General features: G+C 41.6%; 1 protein-coding gene across 2 annotated transcripts in view; it reads right to left on the reverse strand.

The window, feature by feature from the left end:
• The window catches only part of MSRB3 (methionine sulfoxide reductase B3), an 83,113-nt gene that overhangs the window by 57,083 nt on the left and 7,655 nt on the right, over nucleotides 1-18,375 (reverse strand). The window contains exon 2 of one of the 2 annotated variants that reach the window (XM_072146624.1): nucleotides 7,005-7,132. The exons of the other annotated variant lie outside the window; for it this stretch is intronic. Coding sequence (XP_072002725.1) covers nucleotides 7,005-7,080 — 76 coding nt within the window. The 5' untranslated portion in view covers nucleotides 7,081-7,132. The remainder of the gene's footprint in view (nucleotides 1-7,004; nucleotides 7,133-18,375) is intronic. 2 annotated transcript variants of the gene reach the window in all.

Consider the following 18,375-nt stretch of genomic DNA (forward strand, 5'->3'; position numbering starts at 1 on the left):
TGATCTCTAGTAACAGCATTTAGTGATATTCTTTACAATAGCCTCATGGCTAGAGGCAGCAGTGGACTTGAGCCAACTCATTGAGGTCAGAGGTGATAAATGAGATGTGTCATCTTGTGTCACTAGAGAATAAGTGGATAGTATCTTCTTCAGGGTGGTAACCACCTAGCAAAAGCTTATGGTTAAGACAATCTTGGAGTGCTATACGATGTAATTAGCTCCATCAGAAGTAATCTGGCACAGATGGAGGAGAATGCATTGCATGTTGAGTTGCTGGGTCCCTCTCTTTTGATGCTTCATCCGGAAAAAATACAAGACAAAGGCAACATTCCTATGTCCTTAGGGAAAGACTCCCTACAAGTGATGAGCGGACCCGTTAAAATTTGGGTTTAGACAAATTTAACAAATTTGCTTTGGTCTGGCTTCTTATGTGCTGGATATTTTAAAATGCCACTTTTAACTCTTTAAATGCCACTGGCAAAGTTGGCATCAGCATTATATCAATAGAGCAAGAGCGCATCAGCACTTACCTGCCCCGAGTTGCCGTCCACAGCCATTTTAAGGAAGTTTGTCGCTACCGACAATGTCTTCAGAGAGCAACGATCCTTCCCAAACTGGCGGCACCCTGCATTCAAGCTCTATTGATTTAAATGCCGCTGGCAACTTTGTCAGCGCAGTTTAAAGGGGTCGTCCAAGCTTTGCAAAAACTACATAACTAGCCTTGCGGGAGGAGGTAAGCATAACTTTATTTTTTAACTGCCCCCTCCCAGGCCAGTTATGTTATTTTTGCAAAGTCCAGACAGCGGCACTTTGAAAACTACTCCCCACCAAGAAAAGGAAAAAAACATTACAGATTTCACTTCATATACTCCTCAGTCAAGCACATACTCAGAAATAGCACTCTATAAAAGTAAGCTTTGTTTGAGGTTTCATAAGAGTCCTTCCCGGGTTGTTTTTGGTCAAATTTATGTCCACACTAGTTTTGGAGAAAAACTATCCCTTTGCTTGCCTTTAATTCTTATACAGAAGCACTTTCTTCAAACTCTAATGCAGAGGCATTTGTCCATTCTTCCTCATTTACAGTATAGAGTCTTTAAAAAAATCCAACACTTTTAATCCAGTAGTAACTATCTAAGAGGAAGACTGGGACTGGGAGTCTGTTATTTGCTCAGCAGCATCCTCTTTGATGGAGTGAATGGAGTGGTTTCCCAATTATTAAACTGTGTCTTATCCCTCCTATGAATACCCTTTGAGTCAGATGGCTAATCATACAAGTCAAAAATACAGACCCAAGTATCTTCGGGACAATGGAGAGGAGGTTCGGCTTCAATCTTCTTCTATGCCAACTCCTTTAAACTGAGTGCCTTCAAAACAAAACTTACAAGAAAGCCACCACTTCTATTAATAAGGTTTCCTTTGCAACAGTAACAACCACAATTCCACACAAAATCCTCCTCAGACCCATTATTAAAAATGCCACCTGTACAAGGCAAAATGTCCCTAGCACAACAAGGATAGAAAGGCTGGATGAGACACATATTTCCAGTCTTAGAACCAAGTCAGTAAGTCCAGTCCTAAATGTAAAGTCACTACATATTCTCCATGGAGAGTATTGTGGACTTACATTATTTAATGTACAAAGACTTTTCCCTATAAAGGTGGCTTTAAAAGATGTCTTTCAAATCCTACAAATTGTTCCCAATCAGGCTCACTTTGTACTGTTTTTACAGGACTGTTATGGTGTTTGGCCTCTCCAAACCTCCTTACACCTTTTCTTGTGCTATGAAACCTGTTGTGTTTGTTATCAAATGGATCTTTTTGTCTAGTGTACCTAGATAAGATTCTCCTCTTCCACGAAGGCAAACAAAAACTGTTTTGTCAAAGGGACAATCTTCTGGAAGGTTTTTCTGTGAACATTAGCAGTTCTGTAGGTAATCCCACAAAATCCTTGACCTTATGGTTTTCACTCTAAACACCACAGGCATGTCTATTCCAGGAGAAAAGTGGACACAAGTGATCTTCTCTCACTACTTTTAAAGGGCCAGTCAGAGTCTCCAAGAGAACTGGACAGCTGAAAAGGGAAATTGACTGCTAGGAGAACAAGTTCTGACCAAATGCCGTTAGATACAATTTTATCTTGAGAAGAACATCTGCGTGAGCCCCTCTTCATCTTAATCCCTTTGGTACAAATGGAAATAAAAGCAATCATTCCCACAGCCTTGCTAAATCTGTCAAAGACCACCGCATGTAACGGTTATTTCAGACGTATCTTTGATGGATTGCGCGGCTTTCTCGCAACATACAGGAGTAAGAGGGAAATGACCAAGACTCAGTCTGCACGTAAATTTCTGGGGACTTAAGGCAGCCAAATTGGGTCTTCAGAGCTTATCTTGTCACCAGAAAGTCCTTCTGCAGATGGCCCACAGGAGCAGGATCGTATTTGAGCAAAATGGGGGCAAATCCACAACTGGGATTTGATAGCTCAATACTTTCTTTGACATTTCAAGAAACTGATGCACTCCTTGTCCAGGGATAAAATGTCCTTATCCACAGTGTCTCTACATCTGCTTGCAGAGTGGACGCAGTTTGGGTTATGGCTTGTATGTTATATCAAGAGAGGAAGCTTACTGCATATCACTGGTTTCAGGCTGTCCCCCTACTATACAGGAGTATATAAATAAAATGAACACGATTATTCGGTTGTCAGGCCACTATACTTGAAGAGAAAGACGGAGGGAAAATTTGAACAGATATTTAGTCCCTGGTTGGACACGCCAGGTATCATCTGTAAATGTATGTATGAATCGGTTCCTGACACTACCACAGAATGTAGGCTTATAGGAGTGGCTCAGGTAGTCTGTAATTATACATCTCCCAACGGCAGATGATCTTTTTCTCCGGTTTGTTGATAAACTCTTGTGTTCCACTGTACACATTCATATGTGATTATGTACTTTTTACTTTGTACATTGATTGTATATTCTGAGATGTACTCTGTATGTATTTGCTTTTGCTATATAAACCCTCTTGGGAGGGGGAGAGGGTGGTTCAAGGGAAGGGTTTTTTGTATTTGTTTTTTTGTCTTGAAAAAACGTAAAATATGTTCAATAAAATATTTTTGGATTAAAACAAAAACAGTGGACACAATCTCCTTTCCATCAAACCACCTAGTGAAATTATATGCTTTTCAGTCTTGCTGAAATCTGTGTAACACAAAGTCAAGCTAGATAAAATGTCCAATCTTTGTTTATCTGTTGTGGCCATCAAAACCGTGGTACCCACTGTTACATACCATGATAATGGCCATAAAATACTAACAGAGCAGATTTTTTTTCTAGGGCTCTCATTATTTTGTGCAATTAGGAATACAATTAGGGACACTAGGGCGTTTTTTTGTGATATGCTATCCTTGATTTTCATAGATGGCATACTGAGTCTTTGTTTTCCATCTGTATTTTCATATTTTCTTTTCTTTTAATTGAACGTTGGTCCATAGTTAAAAAATACTAGCATGCACAATTTTTTTCTCACATATGGAACATGGACATCACAAGAAGATGATGGTTCCACAAACAAATGGACTGCACAATTATGTCATCCATTAGAGGTCCATTTTTTCTTAAATGCTGGAGAGTGAAGTGTTTTGCATTCTACACTCACCGGCCACTTTATTAGGTCCACCATGCTAGTCACGGGTTGGACCCCCTTTTGCCTTCAGAACTGCCTCAATTCTTCGTGGCATAGATTCAACAAGGTGCTGGAAGCATTCCTCAGAGATTTTGGTCCATATTGACATGATGGCATCACACAGTTGCCACAGATTTGTCGGCTGCACATCCATGATGCGAATCTCCCGTTCCACCACATCCCAAAGATGCTCTATTGGATTGAGATCTGGTGACTGTGGAGGCCATTTGAGTACAGTGAACTCATTGTCATGTTCAAGAAACCAGTCTGAGATGATTCCAGCTTTATGGCATGGCGCATTATCCTGCTGAAAGTAGCCATCAGATGTTGGGTACATTGTGGTCATAAAGGGATGGACATGGTCAGCAACAATACTCAGGTAGGCTGTGGCATTGCAACGATGCTCAATTGGTACCAAGGGGCCCAAAGAGTGCCAAGAAAATATTCCCCACACCATGACACCACCACCACCAGCCTGAACTGTTGATACAAGGCAGGATGGATCCATGCTTTCATGTTGTTGACGACAAATTCTGACCCTACAATCCGAATGTCGCAGCAGAAATCGAGACTCATCAGACCAGGCAACGTTTTTCCAATCTTCTACTGAGCTTGTGCAAATTGTAGCCTCAGTTTCCTGTTCTTAGCTGAAAGGAGTGGCACCCGGTGTGGTCTTCTGCTGCTGTAGCCCATCTGCCTCAAAGTTCGACGTACTGTATGTTCAGAGAGGCTCTTCTGCCTACCTTGGTTGTAACGGGTGGCGATTTGAGTCACTGTTGCCTTTCTATCAGCTCGAACTAGCCTGCCCATTCTCCTCTGACCTCTGGCATCAACAAGGCATTTCCACCCACAGAACTGCTGCTCACTGGATGTTTTTTCTTTTTCGGACCATTCTCTGTAAACCCTAGAGATGGTTGTGCGTGAAAATCCCAGTAGATCAGCAGTTTCTGAAATACTCAGACCAGCCCTTCTGGCACCAACAACCATGCCACGTTCAAAGGCACTCAAATCACCTTTCTTCCCCATACTGATGCTCGGTTTGAACTGCAGGAGATTGTCTTGACCATGTCTACATGCCTAAATGCATTGAGTTGCCGCCATGGCTGATAAGAAATTAAGTGTTAACGAGCAGTTGGACAGGTGTACCTAATAAAGTGGCCGGTGAGTGTAATTTCAGCAGGTGTGAAAAAAATATGATGACATACGGATGTGAAAAACAACATGGATAACACATGGACGACCAACGGATTAAATCTAATTTAATGTATAGCCACAGTAATTGGTTATTTATGTCCTAAGCCTTATGCTTACACAAATAAAATAATTAACCACTCTCTGAGACCTAAAACTTGAAATAGATATAAGGTTTAAATGCTTGAATTATTAGACTGGCTCTCACATAATCAATCCTCTTTGGCTCTATAGCCACAGTCCAAAGTTGGCATAACCTTTACTGTCAGAACCCACTGAATTGCTCTGCAGTACTCTGTATGGGATCAGGTTTCAGAGAGGTTTCAGGCTTCTGTGCTTGAAAACCACACCCAAGGGTACCTTTGATTGACTGCTGCTTTTCAGGATCTTTTCCTTAAAGAAAGTTGTGTGTGAGTTTGAGTTTGTTTTGTGTGCAGCTGTGGCTTGAGCGATAGACAGCTAAACCAGTCAGCTGCTGGGCAGCGTACATTACTCCCTTAACATGCTGCCCGGTTCCATCAGAGGACCCTGGTTAATTCTCAGTCTTCTGACACTTGTGTCTTTGCTATTGCTACATGCTTTGCTTTTTGGTATATTTGACATCTGCTTGACAAAGTGTCACTTTGTTTCTGTCTGCTCCTTTATTAAAGCTTGGCTGTTGCCTACAATGGCTCAATTATAGGACCTCTGACAAAAGACAAGCCAAACTAACAGCAGTTTGGTACAGATCATTCCTGGCACTGAGCCATTTTTCCTGCACTCCACGGCAGGTCACGGGGATCTGACACTCAACGACTTGTAGCAAATGTAGAGGTTGGTACATAAAATGAAATGCCACGGGTTGGCAAAGAATGCGTGTTAGTGGTCAACAAAGAGTGCGTGGATGGCGACATCCACAAGCACAGACGTGCAATACCACGCAGCGCTACAGACACAAAAATACTGGACTTCTTTCTTACTTCCTTCTTACAGCGGTAGACGTATTTGAGAAAGGCTGATTTTAGCCGAAACGTTAAACTTTGGATTACCACAACAGCTTTGCTGATTAACTTCAACTTAAACTTTGTGTGCCTGGATATTCTTTATACATTTAAAGAGAACCTGTCAGGCAAATTAACCCATAAAACTAAATATATTTTCATAAACCGCCATTAGAATGCATTGCCATTAATATCCCTTAATTGTCTCTTAACATGCCTGGAAACCTAAGCAATCAGGTCCCAAGGCTGTATGCAAATGACCTGAGAGAGGTCCAATGCATTATTATCGTATTCAGCTGTTCGGCTTATTCATGAGTGTGAGGCACAGCCTGTATAATGAAGTGACACTCCTGGTGCTGGCTGCCTCTCTATACTTCCTGGTGCTGGCAGCGACGCCCCCTGCAGCCTGTATTCAACAGGATGCAGCTATGTTATAGAAGAATATGTCAGTGTGAGTAAAATTTATTACACCTTTTCTTGATAACAGGTTCCCCTTAAAGAACTTAAGTTTTCGCAGAGATAGTATTACCAATTTTAAGTAATCTTATAGATAATTGGGTAATCTGTAATTTGGGTTTCTAAATTGTTGAGGGATTTATTTATTTGCCTTCTTATTATAATTTTAAAAGTAAAGTACCGGTGCTGGCAGTGAAAGATTTGAGTGAGTGCGAGGGCTAGATAGTAGTATTTAGTGTAAAGGTCCCATCTTGCATAAGTTGGCGGGGGTTTATGAACTAAATTATGAAGCTCTATAGTGTAAGTGACCTGAGAGTGGGGGCCCATCACAGAAAGCATATCTGCAGTATGCACATATCCTAATGTAAGTATTTGTTCATTGTTAAGTGAAAGAATGTTTTTTGTAGGAGGTTTTTACAAGTAAATACATTTTTTGAAAACTATTCCATAGCCCAAATCCTAAGGTACAGTGCTCGTCTTCAAATTTATCAAACAACAGTTTAAACCCCAAAATATTGCATGTGTTATAATAATATATTAGCAATATTCTGTATGGATTATACTAATTATTTAGTTAAATCTTTCAATACTAAATTGATTATTACACAATAAGTAATTGTTTTCTGCAGCAGAAATTAAATTGTTAAGGGCTCCCACTATGCATCACACAACAAGTAGCACCCAGTCAACCTGAGGGAAGCCCACAGGCCCGCAGCGCCACTGGCTGGCTCTTTGTCACCAAATGGAGCAGGTTGAATGCAGACATCACTGTGATATCCTCACCCACAAAACGAAGTAGGAAAGAACAGGTACAACAGCTGAGTGGAGAAAAAGAAAGATTAATATCAGCATGACAAATGATACAAACAATACAACAAACAAGACAGTTATGACTTATGTTATAGCAGTGGTGGGCAATATCCTCAATTAAAATTTCAAAATGTACTACTATTAAATGTTGACCTAGTTTTCCCCATGAGATACATAAGTTTTATATATGGCTTCATACAGTTTCATAGGCGAAAATAAATTTCAGAGAACTAAAAATTATAATAAAGTAATAATAATAATAATAATATCTCCAGCATAGTTCAAAGAGCTGTAAAAGTGAAGACTAGAGTCAACACTGATTTCACAAATGTATAGTACAGTCACAGTGATCCCATAGTGATGGAAAACAACTTTTACATTTGCCTAGATAAAATGTAACTTGACAATGCTGCTGCTGCTGATGACGGTGATAGGACAAATTAAATGCCCAAAGAATAAGACCATTAAATTATGGGGTAGATTAAGAATGCAATGGCCCCTAAGATGTACAGTATGTAAATTGTCAGCCCCTCATTTTTTATGATTTGATACAGTTTAAGAACAAAGCTTCTTGGGTACCCTTTTGTACCGCAATAAAAGGACCTCAGGAGAACCTGGCACACATGTATAAGAATTTCAGGGCTGGAGGTCCCTCTCTTTATTATCTCTACAGGGCAGTATCAAACTTGGTTGGTGGTTTGAGAGGCCATTCCCCTTCAGAAGCATAGACCCTGCCATGCCACCCAAAAATGCCTATATTATAACCCACTACTACATCCCCTGCTGGCAGCTAGCAATTGACTTGTGACATTGTGCCTAGTCTATGGGACATCAATTGTGCCAGGAGGTGTCCGATAACCATGATACTCTGATCTGTAACTCCTTACTGGTCATTTGGATACAGCATTCAAGGTTCATTTGCTGTGTAATGCTGAATCTTCCAGAACAGGCTAGTGGCAGTTTGTAAGCATAAATGATCATGACAGGTTTTTCTTTTACTAGTTGGAGCTCCGCGTCCGATATATCAGACACAAGCGCTCCATTGATTTGCGACGTCACCCTGCAATTCCCACCCACTGACATCACAAGACCAATTTGATTTGTCCTGCGATGTCCATCGCTGAAACTGGCCAGTCACAGCAGACAGCCCAGTTTCAGTGATGTAGGTCATGACAGATCGTGTCATGACTGATCTCAGTCATGAAAGATGGTGTCAGGACTAATTTATGTCATGACAGACAATGTCATGACTGATCTCTTTCATGACAGATCATGTCATGACATATTGTAAGTCAGGACAGATCCACCACTCTCCAACTCCACCTTTCTGCATTTGGTGGTGTTAGAGAGATACCTGTGATCTGTCCTGTAGGTACTGTTGAGCAATCACTATTTACCTCCCCCCATAGTCCAATTTTCCTTACATTATAACCAGCACCGTCCGTTTTTCCTTGTGTTATGCCCCCCATTGTCCGTTATCTCTCCCCCCCAACCGCACTTGTAAGTGCTTTGTGATAGTAGGAGTAGGCGTTGTACACACTGTGTGTGGAGGATGTAGTAGTCCATGTGGTTTGCAAAAGATGTAGTAGTGCACGCAGTGTGTGGAGGATGTAGTAGTGCACGCGGTGTGCGGAGGATGTAGGGTAGTGCATGCAAGTTTGAAGGAGGTAGTGGTGCACGCAATTTGAGAGCTTGCTGCTAAAACTATAAGCCTTCTAAAATTCATAAAAGATAAGCAAACGTAAAAAAATTATGGAAATAGAAAGAAGACAAATGGCAAACGTTTTCTACAAAATAAAATTCACATTATGACTTTTTGTCAAAAAACTAGAACATTTGAAAGTTAGAAATATTAATTATTAATCGGAGGAGCTAACTTACATATGTTTAAAAAGCTTATTTCTATAAAATGCTTAGATTTACTAAAACAAGATAACTGCACCTCAGCACAGGACAGGGAGGTGTATATGAACATCTACCAGCTATTCTGATGGTTTTCCAACACTCTACTTACCCTAGGACTGTGATCTAAAATGGCAAAGTAGACTTGTTCCATTTTTGCATTAAACCATTCTGCAAGCCATAACTTCTTTTTCTGTCGATATTGCTGTAAAAGGGCTTGTCTTTGTGGCATAAGTTTTACTTTTCAAAGGCTCAATTTTTGGTGAGTGTTTTTTGGCACATTACAGGCAAGATAGGGTCTGTAGATTTGTTCTTAAGTTGAATTTGTATGTAAGTCGGAACTGTATATTTTATCATTGTAATCCCAGACAGAACTTTTTTGGTCTCTGTGACAATTGGATTTTAAAAATGTTAGGTTGTCATAAGAATCAATATTAACACTAAAGCTTCATTACAGACACATTTGATAACTGTTAGGCTACATTCACACTACAGTATGGGGGACGTATATACGGCCGATATACGTCCCCCATACACTTCTATGGGCTCACGGCCCTGTACGGGAGCGGTACGGTGCAGCACACGTGCGGCACCGCACCGCTCCGTAGCCCGGGGAAAGATAGGGCATGTCCTATCTTTCCCCGTATTACGACGCCGTGCGCCGTAATGGAGAGGGAGAGGGGCGGGGGTTAGCTGCGCTCACCTCCTCTCCCCGCGCTGCCGTGTGCCCGCCGTACTACGGGGTGGCGGGCTCACGGCAGTGTGAATTTAGCCTTACAGCTGTTTATTGTAGCCTAGGATTAAAGTACAATAAATTACCAATATCCAGAGGTCCGTTTGTAACTAGAGGTCGTATGTAAGTCGACTGTTTTTAAGTAGGGGACCGCCTGTATAAGCCTTTTGTAAAAATATTTGTTTTTGAGTAGTTCTAAAGAGCTGAATTAAAACATTACAAATTTCGGTATATTTTTGTGTCAATCAAACCATATAAAGACTTGATTTTCACAAGTTGAGTTTTTGTATTTTTAACTCAAACATACACTATATATACATTTTTCACAGCATCTTAAGTGCTTTACAGTATATTTATGCATCTTTTATTAATATATATTTTTTTATTCCCACTCCTCTCATCAATCAAATAATAAGACAGAAAGAATATACATAATACATCTTTTGTATCCGACTTTAGTTTTATTCTATGACTGGTTTCTTGCTGTTGACATGTGAACAAGAAATATATGAATAAACAGTAATTAGTATCACTCGCCCATGTCCCGATATCAAGACTTTACCCAAACAGGTTGTGATGTCAGCACCTGGAAGACTGTAAGTTACAGTTTATTCTGGCCTTCCTCTGCTGCAGGGAGCTAGTAAATCCAAAAGGGGGTATCAATCAACCCAAAGGCACCATAGCCAGGAGATTAAAATTTAACTTTTATTAGTAATATATTAATAGAGTGACAAACAAAAAGGAATAATGTCGAAACCTAAAAACACAGGAAAGCCACCAATGGAGTGTAATGATTCAGCTAGAACTGGACTTCCCGGGTAGCCAGACTAGCAACCGAATCTGGACAAATATAATGGTGTACACCTGCAGTAACTCAAAATTGAGTAGGGCAGATCGCGGTGGGAGATGTGGCTATTGCTCCACAATAGAGTCTGGACCACTGAAAATGCTAGTCGCATCCTATCCCTAAAGTAACAGGGTTTACTCTCATTCAAATGATCCAGGAGGTTGTAGCTGTTATATGTCTATTAATAAACGCATAAACAATCCTGCATAGGGCCAGGTACAGTGGTCTAGATCAGTGATTTTCAACCTGTGTGCCGCGACACATGGTCGGGTGTGCCGCGGGGAAATTTCCCCAAACTATGGTGTCCCCTGTGTTTTGTTTCCCGGCAATGCGCAGCGATGCACAGTCACGACTTCTTACAATGATCCTGAGAGCGGAGAGACTCGCATTTGCCCACCGCCAAGGTAATGCCCACCAATAATGCTGACTATATGAGCTTTTGCCTGAGTATATGAACTGTTGGCAGAATACTCAGCATATGAGCTGGTACTTGGAGTACTCCAGCAGTATACTGCATATAACAATGAGAAATGTAAAATGAGAAATACTATAGTCATGAGGCTGGAGTACTACAAGTACCAGCTCATATGCCTCATGGCCATAGTACTTCTCTTTGTACCCCTTTATTTTGCAGTATATGAGCCACATAATAATCAGCACCATATACTAAAAACAGGGAGAAACTGAGAACTGTTGAGGAAGAGCTTTGTGTGTGTCTTTCCACCATTCCTGCCAGGATATCCCTATTGTGTTTATCGAAACAGGCCCAGGTATCACACTGAGTGAGTAAAATAAATTTAGAATCTATATTATTAACTATATGTATAATATGACTGTTTTAGTGTCATTTTGGTTGGTGGTGTGCCCCAGGATTTTCTAAGTATAAAAAGTGTGCCGCGGCTCAAAAAAGGTTGAAAATCACTGGTCTAGATGACATGCACAGGTAAGGTAGCCTGGAAAACAAGTCTTGAATTGAAGTGTCGACCCAAAGGGACAGTAGACAGCTACAGTGCTTTGATATAGCATGTATCACCTATGCAGACTTGTGGTCTCAGCAGAGGTGTAAAAGATGCAGTCAAAGTGCAGCCGTCAGCAGATCAGGCGATCAGATTGTCATCCTTGACATCACACTTTTCATGGAGTCACACACACGGATTGTTAGATTGTAGTTTTGTATTCCTACTGCAACACATGCACACCCCACCCTAGTCTGCACACGATTCTAGTCTAAAGTACTCATAGTCGGTGGATCCAGCTATTTAAAACTTATTGCCAGAAGCCCCCCAACATGTTTCGCCGTTCGCACGGCTGCATCAGGGGTTATGGGCTTAGCTCGCGTGCAGCATGCAAGGCATATATTTATATGGTAACCCAGAATTGGAGATAGGAGGGCGTAACTAGGTGTGTTGCTGTTGAGAGTCATCAGATGATGCCACAACCTGATGTGGCTGGGAAACACCTGACCGGTCATCTGATACATGGTTTCAGTGATGCCAATCATTATCCCCGCACACACCATGTAAGGTGTGTAAAGTGTAGGCGGGCCGTCAAACTCCGCCCACGTATGAGGGTCCGATCAGGTGATCGGGCCGCGGGCACGTGACCAAAGTCATGTGACCAACAGAGATGTCACGTGATCCCCGCATCTCGGTCGATACCCACAGCATCATCCCGCCAGGGCATAAGTATCGAAAAATCCGTAAATCATCAAAAGAAACTTTTAGAGGGCACACATTAATCCTAATGTCCATAGTAATAAAATAATTAGAAGTAAAGATACTGTACTGCAAAAGGTATCTGACATTGTGAGTAGATCAATGCTACATGGTCTCACATCTCTCAAACTTTTACCCTGATGAAGTCACCTCATGTGACGCAACGCGCGGTGCCAGGTGCCCATCCACCCTCGCGTACGCCTTTGTCCGCCCACTGACTGACACACCTTGCAAACTTTCCATCTGACAGGTTGTAGTTTTTAGTTTGAGAGTTTTTAGTATCTACCTATCCATCCCATTGACTTGTGATGTATTTCATCATCTGTTTACATTGCTTACAAAAATGTTTACATAAACATTGCTTGAATTTGTTTACAAAAAATGTTTAATCTATTTTTTTGGTCTCTTGTTCTTTGTATATGTTCTAATTTTCATGTGAGGTGTGTGAAGTGAGCCCTCTTCATGCACCCTTTACAGCTCTGTGGCGGATATATCCACCACGGAGCGTGAAGGGGTTAAGCTGAAAACAACGGCAGTAATAAGGGGTTAAGATGAGCCAATCACAACCAGGCATCAGTAGTTCCTTCCTCCTTCCTCTGATCGTAGATGTGTAGAACTAACAAACTAGTTCTTTTCTACACTACTACTGGAACTATGCTTAGTAAGTGCAAAAACAGCACAATTTACCAGAAAAAAAGTTTCAAAAAATATGCAGATTAGCTGGAGTCGCTCAGACTGAAGTCGCCAAAGCACCTCTCAGCATTGCCGTCATTTCATTTCAGCATGCCCCCACTGCCATAGTCCCGTCTGCTCCCACCCGAAGAGCTTGGAGAAAGCTCATGCCCAACACTCTCAGAGCCCCAACTCTCTGACATCACCGGCTCTCTGCAAGCTATCTTTGAGTGGGAGCTGGCAGGAATATGGCAGTGCGGGCATGCATAAATGAAAAGACTGCACCTCCCCAATGCCATAAACCCCCCTGCTCCTGCCCGGGGCTTGGAGAGTGCGGGAAGTGAGCTCTCTGTACAGTATTTCTATATCTTTTTCTATGCTTTAATAATTTTGCAGAATAAATACTAATGTGGGGAAAAATCTATCTGCGTCATTATTTTCATATGGCATAACACTTTAATTTTTTGTCTATAAAGGTGGCTGAGAGCTTGTTTTTTTGTGGGACATGTTGTACTTTACACCAGTACCATTTGGAATAGATATGTTTTAATAACATTTTATTGCATTTTATGTGGTACAAGATCGGTAAAAATCCAAATTTTTGGTTGTTAGTTTTAAATTTTTTTACTCTTCATTTTGCAGGTTCAATAATGATTGAACGAGTCGTTACGGACAGCGTAATACCATATATAGTATGGAAAATACCAGTATGGAACATGAATAACCAATCATTTGTTTGATTGTCCATTATAATACCTGGGAATACTGATGTATTGCAGGGTAACAGATCAGCACAGGGATGTCAGCTCTGAGTTACAGCTGAAACTCTGTGTTTCCTGCGCCAAGAAGCTAATTTGCATATAGATAACAGGGTGCTGTGAAATAAGAAAGGCACATTTGGAAAACTTATGAAGTAACCAGGGCTGTGGAGTCGAAGAAAATATATAACGTATATACTCGAGTATAAGCCGACCCAAGTATAAGCCGAGGCCCCTAATGTTACCACAAAAACCTGGTAAAACCTATTTTTTTTACTCGAGTATAAGCCGAGTTTGGGTTTTCAGCACATTTTTTAAGTACTGAAAAACTAGGCTTATACTCGAGTATATAAGGTAATTAATTGTTACAAGTAGTTCACTGTAGTCTGTGATGAATATTATTTTCATCGGAATTTAGGGTTTAGAATTATTTAGGGTTTAGATTATGGAATGTCCTATAAATTCTCTATTCCTGATCTAAGGATCTAGGCATTAAGTTGAGATGAATGTGGACGCACATTTTGCTCATGCTCAGTAGTGAAGCTCATCCCCTACACATCAGAGGGAAAGGAATGTCTGTGCTTACTGTATCGTAGAACTACTGAAGTGATCAGGTAAACTGGGTTTAAACTGGTAAACTGATAGCCTAATGCTTTTTATAATAACACTTTTTGTGCCCCAGAACTTCATTAAACTTTAATCTGTGTCAGGATTCAGGAATGCATGAATCACCTGGACCACCGCGGGAGGTGGTACTAGCCGACATCTGGGACCAGAATCTAAGTAGCACCTGATCTTCACAAGAGCCCACCCAAAAACGGGATGGTCTTGCTGCAGCAGAGTGCCACTAGGTCATTCACAGGTGCGACATGCCCGCGGTGGCAACAAAGGTTGAGGTAAATTAGCGGAAGACAGACTCATGGTCAGGTCCAGGCACAGGGTCAGGGCAGGCGGCAGAGGTGCAACGTCAAAGTCCAATCCGGGGTCAGCAACGGGAGGTCCAGGCAGATATGAAAGCAGGACACGGGAACTCAGGAGCAGGAACACTGGGACGCAGGAGACACAGGAAACCAGGAATATCACTGGGGAGCTTTTTTTCTAAGGCTGTGAAGCACAAACATACGGCAGGGCAGGAAGGGAGGTGCCGGATTAAAAGTGGAGGTGTTCAGCCAGCGCACCAATCAGCGGTGCGCTGCCCTTTTAAATTTTCGACAGCCGTCGCGCACGCACCCTGGGAGGTGAGAACGTGCGCATGGCAGTTTGCTGGAGAGCAGAAGCCGGGACAGGTGAGTTCGGGCCTGTGGTCGGAGCGGGGGCTCACAGAGGGACATGGGCGCGCCCGCAATCCGAGACAGGGATCGCGGGAGCACCCGTGACAATCTGATGTATTTGCACATTTTCTTAAGAGACTACTGGGGATTCAAGTAGCCACACCATGGAGTGCAAGCTAGAGCTACTCCCTGCCCCAGTAGCCTCTTTCGATCCCTTCTATCCCAGTCTTCAGCTGCAGGCTGTGCACACTCGTCTGAAAAGCCAGAAATCTATGCATGCGCAGTACTCCAGCTTTTCAGATGCGTGCTGAAGACTGCGGTAGGAGCGATCAAAAGCAGCTACTGGGACAAGGAGCAATGGTAAATCACTCTCCACAGCACAGTTACTCCATGCCCAAGTAGACTTTAAAGAGTATCTGCATATACATCAGATTAAAGTTTTATTAAGTTTAAAAATTGTGTGAGGAAATTGTAAGAGATGTTGCCCATGTGGTTACTGCATTTCTGCCAGCCCACATCAGTGTAGCCTTAAAATAAGAAGGTCAGACTTGAAGGAGGATCTGATGGAGGTGATACTGTTTCTAAACAAATTAATAGACTCACTAAACAAATATTATTCAATACATTTTTGTTGAAAACTGCTTTTTTTCCATGCAGTGTTTTGCATAATTACACGTTCTTAAATATATAATTCTAAGGTTCCAATATTTTTTTTATGTTCTACCTAAATACCTTGGTTATTGTATCATAATTGTGATCAAACGCATTATTATTAATGTAAATGTATTACTCAACTCCAAGACAGAGTCGGGGATTTAGATTACTAACTACACAGCACTGGGTAGACTTTCTCTTTAAGTTAATTCAAGCAACCAGCTTTATGCAACCAACAGTGATTAGATGCTAAAATTGCAAGACAATTTCAATGTTCAACTAAAATATGTACAAAGCCAGACTCCTGAAAACACAGGATAGGGCCTAACTTGCTGATCGGTGGGAGTCTCAGTGATTATTTAATTGACCCCCACAGATCACGAAAAGAGGGGTTCGATGGGGTCCCATGCTCCTCCGTCGGAATCCTTGTAGTTCTGTGAATCCAGGAATACGGTGGAAAATAGGAAATGCTCCGTATTTTTATACATCACGATACGGTACAGACATGTACATGGAGGGCCATATTGCCCACTGGAATGCATGGGGCCGTATGCCGGCTGTTTTTATACGGTTGTGTGCATGAGGCCTAAGGCCCCATGCACACGTACGTTTAGAGAACATATTAAAATGGCCATATATACAGCCGGCATACGGTCCCATGCATTCCAATGGGCAATACATGTACATGGCCGTATTTTCCACCGTAGCGTACCGTGAGCAAGACGTATAAAAATATAGAGCATGTCCTATTTTCCACTGTATTTCAGTTCCCTAGGGCCCATAGAAGTCAATGGGAATGTATAAAATATGGGCTAAATACATGCTGCATTTAGCTGTGCACCTTATGCTGCCGTAAATACATGCAGTATGCAGAACCAATAGTCAGACATCCATCATTTGCCAGCCCACCGTATTTTATATAGATACGGTATGGATACCGTTGCAATATGTCAACCGTATGGTCTTTTCTGTTCTGTATATACGGCTGTATTCTGGCCATAAATACGGGACATATTGCAACCTTGTGGCAACGTATTGCACCGTATCCGCACTGTATCAGTATGAAATATGATGGGCTGGCAAATGATGGATGGCTGACTATTGTCTGGCTGACATAATGCACCTCCTACTGGTTCTGGATACTGCACGTATATACGGCAGCATAGAGTGCACAGCTGTTTACAGCATGTATTTAGCCCATATTTTATACATTCCCATTGACTTCTATGGGCCTTATAGAACGGAAATACGGTGGAAAATAGAACATGCTTTAGATTTTTATATGTCCCGCTCATGGTAAGGTACGGTGCACAACACGGCCATGGACATGGATGGCCCTATTGCCCATTGGAATGCATGGGGCCGTATGCTGGCCGTATGCCTTTTTAATATGTTCTCTTTACATTCGTGTGCATGGGGCCTTTCACTGACGTCTGGTGAAATTCTCTGGATTACAGAACTTTAGCTCCAGGCTACAATCATCAACAATAGGAATTATCAAAGATGTCTGCAAAACTTTTTTCATAATCTCTGTTCCCATGATAACCCAAAACTTAAAAATATAATAATTAAGGCGCATAAAAAAATATATCAAAGGACCAAAGAAAGTTTTTGTCTGAAGTTACACTTACAAAATATACCTGTTGCGACTGTGTTCCAAGCTGTCAAAGAAACTGAGATATCCACTGTTACAGTCAGGAGCGGGAGCTTATAAGAAGCTTTAACTGTAACTGTTTTTAAGAAACCAACATCAAGGTGCATTATTATAAGAGAGATTCTCTTTTCTAAAATTACAAAAAGACTGTTTCTATATGCTCCTGATCAAAAGTTATGGTCGTTAGTAGCCAGTCTTCTGCTATTCCAGTCATTAGTAGCCAATACTCTGTTTTCCATTTCTTAGTAGCCAGCACTCTGCTATTCCAAGTGATAGTAACCAGTACTCTGCTATTTCATTTGTTAGTAGCCAAGACTCTGCTATTCCAAGTGGTAGTAGCCTGTACTCTGCTATTCCAGTCGTCAGTAGCCAGTACTCTGCTATTTCAGTCGTTAATAGCCAATACTCTGCTATTTCAGTTGTTAGTAGCCAGTACTCTGCTATTCCAACTGTTAGTAGCCAGTACTCTGCTATTCCTAGTGTTAGTAGCCAGTACTCTGATAATCCAGTCGTTAGTAGCCAGTACTCTACTATTCTAGTTTTTAGTAGCCAGTACTCTGCTATTCTAGTTGTTAGTCGCCAGTACTCTGCTATTCCAGTTGTTAGTAGCCAGAACCCTGCTGTTCCAGTTGTTAGTAGCCAGTACTCTGCTATTCCGGCTGTTAGTAGCCAGTACTCTGCTATTCCGGCTGTTAGTAGCCAGTACTCTGCTATTCCAGCCATTAGCAGCCAGTACTCTGTTATTCCAAATGTTAGCAGCCAATACTCTGCTATTCCATTTGTTAGTAGCCAGTACTCTGCTATTCCAAGTGTTAGTAGCCAGTACTCTGCTAATCCAGTCGTTAGTAGCCAGTACTCTACTATTCTAGTTTTTAGTAGCCAGTACTCTGCTATTCCAGTTGTTAGTCGCCAGTACTATGCTATTCCAGTTGTTAGTAGCCAGTACTCTGCTGTTCCAGTTGTTAGTAGCCAGTACTCTGCTATTCTAGTTGTTAGTAGCCAGTATTCTGCTATTCTAGTTGTTAGTAGCCAGTACTCTGCTATT

This window comes from Engystomops pustulosus, chromosome 4 (genome assembly GCF_040894005.1).
Source record: "Engystomops pustulosus chromosome 4, aEngPut4.maternal, whole genome shotgun sequence".
Classification (NCBI taxonomy): domain Eukaryota; kingdom Metazoa; phylum Chordata; class Amphibia; order Anura; family Leptodactylidae; genus Engystomops; species Engystomops pustulosus.